Raw genomic sequence first — 13,603 nt, 5'->3', positions numbered from 1 at the left:
AATGGATGGGTGTGGGTGGATAGGTGGGAGGGTGGATGGGTGGCTGAATAGTTGGATGGATTGATGGTGGGTAGATGGATAGTGGATGGATGGAATGATGAATGAGTGGTGGGTGGATTGATAGAATGAGGGTGGATTGGTGAATGGGGCATGGATGAGGGGTAGATGGGTAGATGGATGGGTGGATTGTGGGTGGATGGGTGGATGGGTGGATAGGAGTGGATGGGTGGATGAATGGGTGGGGGTTGATGGGTGGATGTGGAATGGATGGGTGGACTGTGGGAGGATGAATGGATGAGAGGGTTGGTAAATGGAGGGTGGATGGGTGGATATGGGTGGATAGGTAGATGGGAGTAGATGAGTGGATTGGGGGGTAGATGAGTCGATGGGTGGGTAGATTGTGGGTGGAAAGGTGGATGTTGGAGTGGATTGATGGATGGGGAATGAGGCCTGTAGGATCTTCCTCCATAGAGGGCACTGTACCACCAAAGGAAGCATCCATATCACTGTACTGAACAGACAGACCATCCATTTTCCTTGCCAACCCTTTTATCATCTGTGCAAGCCTCTCCTTTGTCTCCAGTGCCCCTGTCTTCACTCACTTCCACCAGGCTCTGCATGCTCAGCAGACTTTGCTGTAGACCTCACCATCCTCAGCCTTAACTGAAATCTGACTTTCTGAAGCCACCCCTCTCATTGGGGGCAGCACTGCTCTCCACTGCACATACCTGGCAATGAAGGGCTCCTTGTGGTCACCTCTGTTCTCTTATGGTACCACCTACTCCCCACTAAAGCTGTCATCAGCTGCCGTCGTGGTGACTTCCCTTCATTCTCTGCTCCTAGCTTTCCAGCTCCTGCAACCACAACTCACACCATTCCCCATGACTTCAGAATCCACGTGGATGACTCACCAGCATCCTGGCCTTTGTGGTCTTCATCCCTACTGTCCTTCCTCCTCCTCTCAGCCACTCACTTCCCGGGCACACCCTGGATCTGGTCCTCATGAGAACTACACCATTACCAAGTGCCTGCCTTGCCCTGCTCTCCCCATCTCCTCTTGCTAGGTGCCCTTATGCCACCTCTGCTAAGTCCTTCAGCCTCATGAAAACTCCCAGTCCAGGGACCCCTCCCCATAGGCAACCCCCTCCCTGGCCTTGCCCTTGTCTACTGGCGTAGTGCGGCCTTCAGCCCATCATCCTGATCCTTTCCTTGCCTCTCACCTTCCACCCCATCCCTGCAGCACCACCATGGCCCTCAGTGGCTCAGCATGCAGTGCAAAGCCAGAGCCCTGTGCTGTTGCCCCACCCCCTTCTTTTCCTGTAGATGGATCCTAAATGAGCCCTCAGACTGAAGTTCAAGGTGTTCTTTCCTCCCTCACTCTCAGCATTAATGAAGTAAAACCATCATATGGAGATCATCTTTCCCCATCCGAACTCTACACCCCCTACCTGGGCCCTGGAACCCCCCTGACACTCGCACTCCCAAGGCCAAGACCTCCATCTCCCATCCTATAAACAAGTCTCGCCCCACCCGCCACCACCCATTCCTTGATCCTCTATTCGCTTCCTGTGCCTGTCCCCTTTCCCCTTTCCTATTCCCCTTCACTGCAAAAGCTCTGCTTGCTGCCTTCTCCTCTCAAGTTCATCCATCCTTCCTCTGGGGTGCAGATCTCCTTCTCCTCCAACCCCCTGCTTCATGGAGCCATTGGTCAAGGCATCCCATGACCTCCATGTTATAGGACCAATGGGTACTCCAGGCAGAGAGCAGGGCTGCTTCCTCTTCTGCCACCTGCTGTGAGCTCACTGTACTCTTATCTTCCTCCTTCCCCTCTGCCCAGCACCACATGTACTCCCTCTCACTCTCTTCTCTGTAGGTCTCTTCTCTAAGTGTCTGGATACTTCCAGAGTCTCTACCTCCTGTCCTTCTCTCAACTCCAGCCTGACGTATCCAGCTGCTGCTGCACTTAGCCACCTTACAGACACCCCAAGTCCGACATTTCTGATACTGAACTCCAGACTCACACCCTCTTCACCTCTGCCCAAGGTTTCTCCTTGATAGTTCCCACCTCTCCATATGGGAGCAGCTGTGGACATGCTTCTTCTCACCCTGGCCAATCACCGACCACCAAAGTATCTCAGAGCCAGCCCCTGCTGTCTCATTGGGCCTGCCCAACTGCACTTTCCCCCAAAGTGGGCTTCTGGGCCTATTCTTGCCCTCCTTCAGTCCCCCACATAGTTGTAAGTGATACATAGGGAACAGAAAGGGGCCATATCATGCTCATGGTTAAATCCCTTCAGTGATTTCCCCTGCATTTTCAGGAAAATCCAAACTCCATGGCTAGACCCCTGATCCCTTTCCATTCCCTCTTGGGCCACCCTCACCTTGTGTTCATGTTCTCCAGCCATCATGCCCTTCAGGCTCTTCCATAATGTGCATGCTCCTTCCTGTCCTGGGGCTTTGAACACACTCCTCCTGATTTGCATCCTCTCACATGCCCTGCACAGGTTGGCTTCTTCTCACCTTAAAGCCTTAGCTTAGCCATGACCTTCTAACCCCTTCTAAAACCTAAATCCCCCTTTAATATTCATCTTAACTTTCTGGTTGCTTCCTTAATCCTTCTTGTCACAATTTGTAATTATCTTATTTACTTATTTGTTTAAGTTACGTTTTTCCATTTCCTCTACTAGACAGTAAATTTCAATGGGGTAAGAACCAGTACAGTTTCCTTTTCTACCCCACCCCATGTCTAGCACAGCATCTGGCACAGAATCAAGACTCCATAAATACTTGTTGAATGAATAAATGGATGACCGGATAGACTGACGGATGAATGAGTGAATGGATGGAAATATGGGTGGATGGATGAATGAAAGAAAAGATGGCTAGCTGGACTGTCAGATGGACAGACAGATGAATAGAAGGATGGATGGATAAATAGAAGTACAAATAGATGGAAAGAAGGATGGGTAAATGGATGGATGAGAGGAAGTATGGCTATGTGGAAGGACAGATGTACAGACAAATGGATAGAAGGACGGGCAGATGGATGGATGGATGGATGGATGGATGCAAGGGTGGATGAATGGAAGGATGGGCGGATGGAAAGATGGATGAAAGGATGGAAGGGAGGATGGCTAGTTAGGAAGATAAATGGACAGATAGTGGATAGAAGGATGGATAGATGGAAGGATGGGTGGATGGATGGATGGATGGATGGGTGATGGGTGATGGATGAAAGGGTGGAAGGAGGGATGGCTAAATAGAAGGATAGATGAACCGATGGATAGAAGGATGGATAGATGAAAGAATGGGTGGATGGATGGAAGGAAGCAAGGATGGATGAATGGACGGGTGGATGGAAGGAAGGAAGCAAGGATGGGTGGTTGCATGGATGGATGGGTGGATAGAAGGATAGGTGGATGGCTGACTGGCTGGCTAAACAAACCTCAGGTTTTCCTTTAGGTTGGAACTATGTCAGACCCTGTCATTCCTCTGGAAAATGTTTCCAATTTTAAAGACCAAGCTCCCTGGTGACCATGTGTACCCCAGAATGCTCAGTAGCTAAGGCAGATTTGGTCCAATGACTGCCTTGCCCAGAGGCTCCATGCTGCCCAACCCCCACCTGCAACCTCAAAGAAGATGCATCCTTCCTGCCTGGTTGTTGTCTGTCCCCACTGTCCTTCCCTTCCCGCAGCAGGAAGCGCTGTCATCCTGGCCTCTGCTGCACTCCCCCTGCCTTCCTGTTCCTGGCCCAGGAACTGGCTTCTTCCTTCCCCTGGCTGGCGTCCCTGGCCCCCCAGCTTGCAACAGAGCAGTCAGGGCAGGCGCTGGGCCGAGGTCAGGGAGGCCAGAGTGCACACCTCCTCTTCTGTGTGCTGTCAGCAGCCTTGGGCAGTGGGGACCCTGGAGTTAGCCACAGGCAGCCGGCTGTGGGAGCAGCACACTGGGATCCTGGGTGAGGGGCGAGTCGCAGGGGGCGCGGGTGTGGGAAATCCTGTGCATTAGGCACTGGCCATGACCTTGCAGTCACTGCCTCATTTGATCCTCACACAGCCTGGGAGGAAGGGAAGAATCATGAATCTAGTCGGCAATGAGGAAACTGAGTCTCCCAGCCCCATAGCAGCAGCAGGCTAACAGCTGTGCAGGAGCCCAGGTCTGGAAAAGTCCAGGACCATCCCTGCCCAGTCCTAGCCCTCACATCTCTCGGTCACCTTCTCTCCCACCACTAACCTGAGTGCTGGCCTCTCCTCCTCCCTGCTCCCCAGCAGCCTCCTTTTTGGCCTCCAATCTGTCCCTCATCCCAGAGGGGTGTCATGACCTGAGGAAACCTGCACTGTACCCTCAAGGCCCTCTGGAGCTGTGCATGCCCTTGGCCTGGCCTCCAGGGTGATGCCCATCCTAACAGCCCTGCCCTCCTGGCTGGCTTCACCTCCCAATGCTCCTGCCACAGCCAGCATCTACTAAGTCCTTGCCCACCTCCCTGCTTGCCTCAGGTTGTACACTTTGTCCTTCCCTGCTCTCTGTGGCTGGAGAATCACTGCTCCTGCTCCAAGACACTAGGCTGAGCACATTGTCCTTACCCTGGCCCTGATCCTCTACATGGGGAGGATTTGTATCATCAGGCAGCTCCTGGGGGTCATGGCTCTGTCCTCAAGTCCAGTATGGCCAACCAGGGGATGACGTCAGGATTGTCTTTGAGCTCAGGGGTGCCCCCACACACTGCCAGAATATAGTGGTAGTGGTTATTGCATTTGATAATTTCTTCCTGCAGACACTGTCATGGTCACCCTGTGGGTGATGGAGACTATATGGCAGTAATGCCAGTCTGATCCACACACTCCTTAGCAGCTGTGTCCAGAAGGACAGAGGCAGCTATGGCTGCAAACTGGAGGCAAGCTGAGGGAGAAACATGGGAGACAGCCGGCCAGTTGAGGCTGGGTTTGGGGTCTCTATGCATCTGTCCTAGAGCTGAGTAGATCTGGGGAGACCTGCTCCAGGTCTCTCTCTTTCACTCTTGGCCAGAAGGCACAGGGGTGTTCAGTCCTAGAGTCCCCCCACACCTGGCTGGTAACCTCTGTGCCTCCAGAGGTCAAGGGTAGGGTCAAGAGGCTACAGTTCCCTGACCATACAGGGCTGAGATGGCTGGGATGAGAGGGGCTGTTCCCAGAACGTGCTTGGAGCCCCTTGAGCCTGGCTGTGTGCTCCACAATGCCACTCTCTGGCTGTATGGCCTTGGGTAAGTCCCTTGCTCTTTCCAAGCCCCAGTTTTCCTACTTAAGAAATGAGAATTGTTCCCAGGATTACAGGGAACCACAAATAACAATACCACATAAGAACCATAGCAAGAACAAACTGTTGCTGGCTCATGCACACTGAGCCCTTGGCTGTCACTGCCTGCTGAGTGCTTTGTATGTCACAGTTGTGGTGGTGGGGGGGGGGGGTGTCAGAGAAAGCCATGCTGGCAGGAGGGGGTGAGCTGAAATGGGCTTTGTAGACTGAGTAGGAGTTTGTTCCAGGAGAACACACATGGCAGAGGGAATGTGCAAGGCCAGAGTATGGCTGACCTTGGATTGTCACATAGACAGAACTGATGTGGGTCAATGAGGCCACAGAAAAGGGTCCCAGGTCACAGGTCAGCCTCAGACTTTTGGTCTTGCTCCCTGGGGTGCTGCCTTCTGGTGATGGCAGGGCTCTGAGCCCACCTTTGAGCTCCCCCACTCTCCCTAGCAGCTCTCTTGAGCTCCAGCCCTGGTTGGGGGTGGGGCTTGCTTCCAAGATGTCTCTGGCAGGGCACCCCCCAGCCCTCCTACCAAACCACACTCACCACTGGGCAGGATAGCTGGAGCCACAGGGCACACAGCTGTGGATGAGCAAGTGTCTAAAGGATAGAGAATTCCCAGTGTTGGCAGGGATGTGGGCACACAAGCACTCATCGTAATAAAAGAATATTCACATGCTTTGATCCCCAAATTCTGCTTACCCCATACATACTATTTAGGATAATAGTAGCAAACATGGATTTAACACTTTTCTGTGTGCCTGCCCAGGCCTATGCACACCACACCCCTCTAACGCCCCACTGAGGTGGGTACTATTCTTGGCATTTCGCGGGTGAGAAAACTAAGGCACAGAAGTTAACTTGTTGCTCAGAGATGATCTCTGGGGGACAGGATTATGGGAAGTTACCACTTACTCTATACAGGATCGCATTATTTGCATTTCTGCAGTTTACGAAATGTAAAGGCCTTCAGCTGATCTGACCATCTTCCTTCCTTCAGCCCTGGAAGCATTGCTCTCCCTTCCACTAGGTTTGCCATCCTAGGGACGGTCACCTGTCAGGCATTCCTGACTCTGCCCACCTCCCACAGCCCATTAGTCATGAAGTCTGTCCATTCTCAGAGGCAGCACCAGAGGCAGGGTGGCTGGGAGCTCTGGGCCTGTCCCTCTTCTCTCCCTGCCCCCCCTGGCAGAGGGCTTTGCACTTCCAGCACGCAGACATCTAGCAGTGGATGCCTTCTGCCCGGATAGCCACATCTTGGGACTGCCCTCCTCCAGTCCCCTGCTGTCTAGCCCTCCAGTCCTCTACTATCTGGTGTGGCCCACCACACCAGTGTCTTCCCACTGGTCCAGATCTTACCCAGGGGTTAGATTATTTTTCTAGAACACAAGTTGCTTTCCTGCCTAAAACCATTCCACTGCTTGGCGGCAGAAGCTGAGCTCTTTGCATGGCCTTATCTAGTGCCCACTCCCTAGAGGTACATGTTGAAGCCCTTCCCCCCTCACCAGGGACCCCATTGCATGTTTCTGCGGCTCCATGCAGTGGTCAGCTCATTACATTTGACAGTTGCTTTGTGCAAGGATGAGGGAGCTAATGCTCGCCTTTAATGGTGGCATCCCCAGTATGAGACTTGGCCTGGGATTGCTGCCCACTCCCCCGAGGATCTAGGGGGCAAAGGGGCAGCACACAGTGTGTGGGCAGCTGTGGAGGTGAGGGATGGACATGGAGATGTCCTGTCTTGAGGTAGGCATGTTGGCCAGGGGCAGACTTGGGGGAAAGGCAACGTGTCTGTGGGGCATGTGGCTTTTGAAAGGTCTCTGGGACAATCAAGGTAAAAATGTCCAGAGGTGGTCAGAAATTTAGTTTCCCCCATGGTCCCCCCTCTAGATCCTTCCTTGGGGAATGTGGACAACCACCTGCCCCTTCTAACCCCTTGGCCCTATGCCATCTGAGACCAGATACTCTAGCACTTGACACTCTAGCACCTTGTGAGCCATTTCACCCCTCTGGCCTTAATTTCCTCATCTCCAAAATGGGCACAATAAGCCTATGACACAAAGCTAAAACTTTCACACACCCTAGGGTAAAGCAATTTGATTTACCATTTTATACTGAGGTGAGGCCCTGCTGCTGGACACTCCAAATGTGCATGTGTGTGTGTGTGTGTGTGTGTGTGTGTGTGTGTGTGCCTGTGTGCTGCTTAATACAGAGGAATCTCCGTTTGGTAGAATTTAGGGTGGTTTTGAGAATGGGGCTTTAGGTTGGGTGATGATAAGAGCTCCCGCTGGAACTGCCTGAAAGCCTGCATTCATGCCTCTGAGGCACACAGCTAGTGGGAATGAAGCCCCCTCCCACCCACCCACTTGGAACAACACCATCCTCCCTCCACCAACCTAGAGCTCCTGGCAACCTCCCAAAGGCTGGGTGAAAGACCAGGTGTATCTAGAGTAGGAGAAAGGTCATGTGCTGAGAGCTGGGGTGTGTTGTGGGTGTGGGCTAGGCAGACATAGGGTTAGGGATGCCCTTGGGACCCCAGTGGGAAGGGTCAAGAAGTTGGTGCTTATCATCGGCAGTGCCACTGAAAGGTCAGATCAGATCTGTTTTCTAGAGGTCCCACGGGGGCAGCATGGAGGTGATTTCAGGGAGGGCGGGCTGCCTGAGTCCCCCTGAGGGTGATATGGGGCGAGGGGCACGCTGGCAGATGCTGGGCTCCTGGTGCAGGGCAGCTGTGCCAGGCAGTTGCCTGGCCTGACTGGGGTCAGGGCTCTGCTCCCTGGCGGCAGGACAGGCGGTGTTATCGGACAGCCCAGCTGGCTCAGAGGTGGCCCCCCAGCACTTCTAAATCGGGGCCGTGGGCTCCTGCCACAGGAAGAGGGAAACGCAGGCAGGATGTCCTCTCCTGTGGCCGACAAGTCCTTTCCCATGAACCCCTGCTGACCTCGCTGGACACGTGGCGGGGCTCCCCCACTCACCACCCAGACCTGCGCCTGCTCGTGGGGCCACCCCCACCCTGGCCTGGCCTGGTGGGAGGGTGGAGGTGGCCTGAGGCTCGGGGTCCCGGCCGGGGCGTGCCTGCTGCTGCCCCACCCAGGCCCAGCCCCTGCCAGCACTGAATGCCCGCACCTTCCTGCTCCCAGACTTCTCCCTTTGGCGTGACCGGAAAACTGAGATCCCAGAGGAAGCCAGTGTCTGAAAAGGTTCGAAACTCAGGAATCCCTGGCTCCAGCTGGACACGTCGGCTGCCTCTGGCTCTGAAGTCAGTGCAGGGAGTGTGAGGGACTCTCCGGACCCCTCCTTCTGCCCACCTCCCTCTCTGAGAGGCATCTCAGAGGGCCATGGGGGCCAGGCCAGGCCCTAGGGGGGTTGAAATCTGCCATATGGAGGAAAACACCCAAATGACAGCAGTAGGAGTATAAGCTAGATGCAGAGAAGAACTTCCCACTTAATTTCCCTGGGTTCCCTGACTCCTCTCTGCCCTTTTACACTCAAGCGCTCCCAAATTTCCTCCTTCCTTATCTGGCCCGGTTGCATCAACTGGAGTCTCCCAGGAAGTCCTGCTGGGCACCTCCACCTGGAGGACCTGCCTCCCAGGGCAGCACTTCCTCTTTCCCTACATGCGCCCCTCCTCCCATCTGGTCAACAGTCTTCACGACCCACTCTGTGGCTTAAGCCAAAGACTAGCATACATCCCTCTCACCCCACCATCTCCTGCTGTCTCCTCCTCTGGTGTATTGTCCTTGCATGGGCTCCCATCTTGTTTTGTCCCTCTGGCAATGCTTTCAGGGAACCTGACTAGGTGGCTCTCTGTCCAGAACGTCCCCTTTCCAGGTGTGTTGCCGGCTCCTGCCACCTCTAACAGCCTCACCTCCCCCACCCCACCCAAGACTAGTGTCATCTGACTACCCCTGAGTCCCCATACACCATCTGCACTTTCCTGCCTCTGAACCTTTCAGGGGTTCTTTGCCTTACTTGGAATTCCCTTCCCTGGAGTCTGCAGACCCTTTCAAGAAGCCCTGAGCTGGAAATGATGCCACCTTCCTGAGCAGCCCACAGCTCCCAGCTGGACCTCATGGGGGTCACTGAGCACCTGCATCCCTATGATACAGATACCACGCCTGTGTCCCTGCCAGTCTGGCACTCAGGAAACCCCTGCGGGATGGGGCTGGTCCAAATCCTCCCTGAGCTACCCTGAGCAGGCACCCTAGCTTGCGACGTGCACAGAACTGCAGTCTCCTTCCCTGGATCAGGGTCCCACTGCCTGGGGCAGGGTGGGGAGCTGGCCAGATCATCCTCTTGTTATGCCTCATTCTCAGTGCAGTGCCTGGTAGTGTGGGCACTGTGCTCTGTGGAGGAAGAGAGCCCTTCAGCCACAGTGACTGAGCCGGGGCCAGTGGTCCACAGGACTGAGTAAGGTAGCCCAGCCCCCACATCCTGCCTGCGCTGACTTGCATCCCCCATCCCACCCCCACACCTTTGTCCAGATTTGGGTCTGGCTCAGGGCTGAGTAACAGGGACAGCAGAGAGCTGATTGGCTGGCAGGGGCCACTGTCCTTAGGCCAAGGCAGTCCTGAGCAGTCACTTGCTTCCCCTACCTGTCCCTGAGCTGATTTCCTACTGTCCAATGGCACAAACAGCCTTTCTCTAGAGGGACTCTCCTCCCTCTTGGGCCCATCTTCTGCCACTTGCCCTCTCCACAGGGACACTGCCAAGGCAAAGCTTTTTGGAACTGGACTGGGACCCCAAGCCATAAAGTCGGGCCCAAGCACAGCCCTCAAGTGCTTGCCCACTGCACTGCTATGCATGGGGAAACTGAGGTTCAGGGAGAGGAAGATAGAGTCCCAGGCCACAAAGCCAGGAATTTAGGGGCAGAGCTGGGACAAAAATCTGATTCTAGGACTAACTGCACACCTTTGAGGGGTCAGCTTCAGGGTTTCCCAAGATTCTCACCTACCAGTACTTGGCCACCCACCCTGGGTGCCCTGACACTTGGTTACATTTAAGTGTTTATGCGTCTGCTCCAGCATCACCTACCAGGCTGGGAGCTCCTCAGGGCAAATGCAGGGCTCATTTCCTACCAGCCATGCCCTGATCCAGCCTGGGCTATCTTGCTCCGCGGGCCCCTTCAGCTAACATCCTCTCTCCTCTTCACTGCCTGACTTTGGTAAGAGCCACCCGCACTCCCTGTAGGACTGGCCTCATCTGTCTTCACTCTTCCACCCCCTGGGTACCCTACAGCAGGCTCTCCCAGTTCTTACACCTTGTGGTATGTTCCCTGTCTCCCGGGAAGCCTCTTCCTGTTCTAGCTTCCTCCCTGGGGTGGGGAAATCCATCCTGGAACCTTTGCTCTGCTCCCACTCCAGCTGCCCAGCCCAGCCTCTCTCTTGAGCCTCAGACACTACATGCAACTGCCTGCTGGGTATCTCCTCAAGGTGGGGTCTCCCATTATCAGCCTGACCACCTTCACTTCTCTCCATGTTCATTCAGTCACTCAACAAGCTCACCAAATATCTGTAGGAGCCTGACCTCAGCTGGATGCAGGAGAGCAAGGAAGGACTAAAGGGCAGCCCCTCTTCTCTGACCTGCCCCAACTCAGATGTCCTCCTCCAACCTGCCTCTAGATTCATCCACACCTACTTCATCTCCCCTGTCCCCTGCCCTTCACCTTGCCAAGGCATAGAGAAGAGGGCTTTGTTATCCTATAGATCTGGGTTGACCATTTCCCTTACTGCTGACCTCTGGGAACCTTGAAGAAGTTTCATATGTCTTTATTCTGTGCCCCCCATCTATAAAATGGGTCTAACACTTCCTTGTGAGTTAAAACAGTTAAAACATGTAAAGCCAGTACTCAATGTGGGCAGTGTTCAAAAATAATAAGCCCCCCATCCCCTTCTCCGGCCGTTCCAGCACTTTGCTCCCAACCACTGGGGACCCAAGACCCTCCTTCCACCCTCTGATTCCCTGGGTCACTAGATCATGCCTGGACTTCTAGCACATCATCACCAAACCCCTGAGGGGTTATCCCTGACATCTCGATCCAAACATACCCCTCTGTTCCCTCCCTCATCTTCCACACTCCCTTTTCTCCAACCCCACAGGGGCAACTTCTGGTTATATTCCTTTCACAGACCGGACCCTGTCTGTCTTGCGCTTAAGATCCTTTCGTGGCTGCTGCTGCCTTATATATAGTCCAGGCTCTTGAATTTGGCCTTCAAGGCTCCTGACCCATTACATACAGGGAGCGCTGGAATCCTGCCTCTTGCCACGCTGATCGCTCCTGAATTGCCAACTCAAGACTCCCCTCAAGTTCCCACGTGCACCTGCGCCCAATCCGCCTGACGGCTTCTGTCTCTGGCGGTCCCCGAACCGCTGCCCCGGCAATCTCTGGCCTGGGGAAGGTGGACATCTGCCCGGAGCGCCCTCTGGGGGACCGACCTCGAGCGCAGCTAGGAGGAGTCGGGAAGTGCGCACCCAGGTCTGCGGCCCCGCGGGGATTGCCGCCTCGGTCACCGGGGTACTGTCCCCGTTGCGCGAGGGTCTGAGGGCAGAGCCGTGCAGCGCCGGGACTCCGCCGGGGAGCTAGTAAGCAAGCGAAGGATCCTGTCTGAGAATGCCGTGCGATGGGGCCGGGCTCCAAGGGAGCTGAGCCACAGACAGTGGAAGGTGGTCGAGGACCCCGAGCACAGTCCCTCCGCTGCGGTGCAGACGGTGCCCGGTCCCTGACCCGGCTGCAGTCTCCGCCCGCCCTTTCCTGATCCCGGAGGGCCCAGGCCCTAACTGCCGTGCTCCATCGGCGTCCGTATCCCCGGGCTCCCAGCCCCGTCTCCCCTGCTGCCCCAGGCTCCCGGGGGTCCAGTGCCCCCCCCCACCCCATCCCTCGTCGCCCCGGGGAAGTATCCCCCCTCGCGGCCAGCCGCGCACTCGGGCGGGCGGCGGGCTCACCGCGCTCGCCGTCGAGCAGTCCGAGGCAGAGCCACAGGCGCAGGCACAGCGCGGCTTCCCGCTGCATCTCCGGCCGCTGCGGCGCGGGTCCGACCTGCGCGGCCGCCGCTTCGGGCTCAGTGTGTGAGCGCGCGGCCAGAGCGCGGGCGGGGCTGGGGCCAGGCCGCGGGCGGGGCGGGGTCCCGGCGGACCCCCCAGGGGGTGGGGCCAGGCCCGTCGGACCGCCCCTCGCACCTATCAGTCCCGCCCCCTGGCCGGGTGGAGCTTGCCCGCTAGATCCGAGGTACCCGTGTGGCTCAGCGGCTTGGAGGCTGATTAGTGTCCTCCTTCGGAGTCCGTGGCCGCCCTACAGCCCCCCGGGACCCCTGCGGGCGGACAGAGAATGCAAGTAATGCACCGGTCCTTCACTGCGCGCTGCAAAGGGAATGAACCCCGCAGCGGTCAAGGTTAGACAAAATGTAACGGGGTATAAAATTTTTCTGTAATTTCCTTTAATCAGTAGGTACAGTGTTTAAAGTAATAAAAATACAAAGCAATGAATACAGTATGTCAAATCTTCGAGAACATTCGGTAAGCTTTGTGTGGATGGAGGCTGTACCCTTGGGCGAGACATCCAGTGTTAACAAACCTCCGCCCTGCAGGCACCGCCTCCTCTTTAGATCTTCCCCAAATAGTTTTACTCTGAGCTCATTCATAAGTCCTTGTATCAGGTGACGCTTTACTCTCTGACTTGGCAACCCTCTCACAGACTTCCTTTCTCTTTTCAGTTCTGTCTCTAGAATTTTCCTATTTAAAAATAAATCCCATGATGATGACTATCGCAGCCTCCCTCCCCCGCTTTTATTCACACTTCAGTCCCCCCGCCCCCACGCAAAAGTCCATTCATCCTGGCCCAAAACCAAGACCAGATTGTTGATAACAACCATAACCAACTCTCAACTGAGAGTAAGAATTAAATGTTAGAAATTTGTGATAATTCAGATGATTTAAAAAATTATGTTGGAGGAACCCCGCAACGAAATAAATGAAGTTAGACTTTTTCTCAACTATATATTGATTTTATTCCAATATTTTTAGTTTGAAAATAAAAACTTGTTGTAAGATATAGCACACATAAAAAGTATATATCAGTGTATTATAAGTGTTAATTTAAAATCTGCCTACACCACCCGGATCTGAGCATATAGAATGGCAGGAGCATTCCAGAAGTCCCCACCCTTTCCCATCACAAACCCCTCCCATCCATCCTCCGTGACCCACCAGTCCTGTGCTTATCATTTCCCTGCTTCTGTTTATCTTGTTATTACCCAAAAACATGTTTTGGCTGTTTTAAAACTTTATTTAAATTGATTCATCCCATGTATTCTTTTGTTCAGCATCTTTTGT

The 13,603-nt window shown here is 54.6% G+C and overlaps 1 protein-coding gene across 2 annotated transcripts in view; it reads right to left on the bottom strand.

Annotated features, from left to right (window-relative positions):
* FLT4 (fms related receptor tyrosine kinase 4) overlaps nucleotides 1-12,389 on the bottom strand; it is a 44,354-nt gene extending 31,965 nt beyond the window's left edge. For both annotated transcript variants that reach the window (XM_045484441.1, XM_045484449.1), the window contains exon 1: nucleotides 12,218-12,389. In XM_045484441.1, coding sequence (XP_045340397.1) covers nucleotides 12,218-12,284 — 67 coding nt within the window. In that variant the 5' untranslated portion in view covers nucleotides 12,285-12,389. The remainder of the gene's footprint in view (nucleotides 1-12,217) is intronic.
* Nucleotides 12,390-13,603: the final 1,214 nt, after the last annotated feature.

The sequence above is a fragment of the Leopardus geoffroyi genome, chromosome A1 (genome assembly GCF_018350155.1).
Source record: "Leopardus geoffroyi isolate Oge1 chromosome A1, O.geoffroyi_Oge1_pat1.0, whole genome shotgun sequence".
Lineage (NCBI taxonomy): Eukaryota > Metazoa > Chordata > Mammalia > Carnivora > Felidae > Leopardus > Leopardus geoffroyi.
Note: the sequence above shows the minus strand (reverse complement) of the source record. Positions and strands in the feature narration are given on the sequence as shown.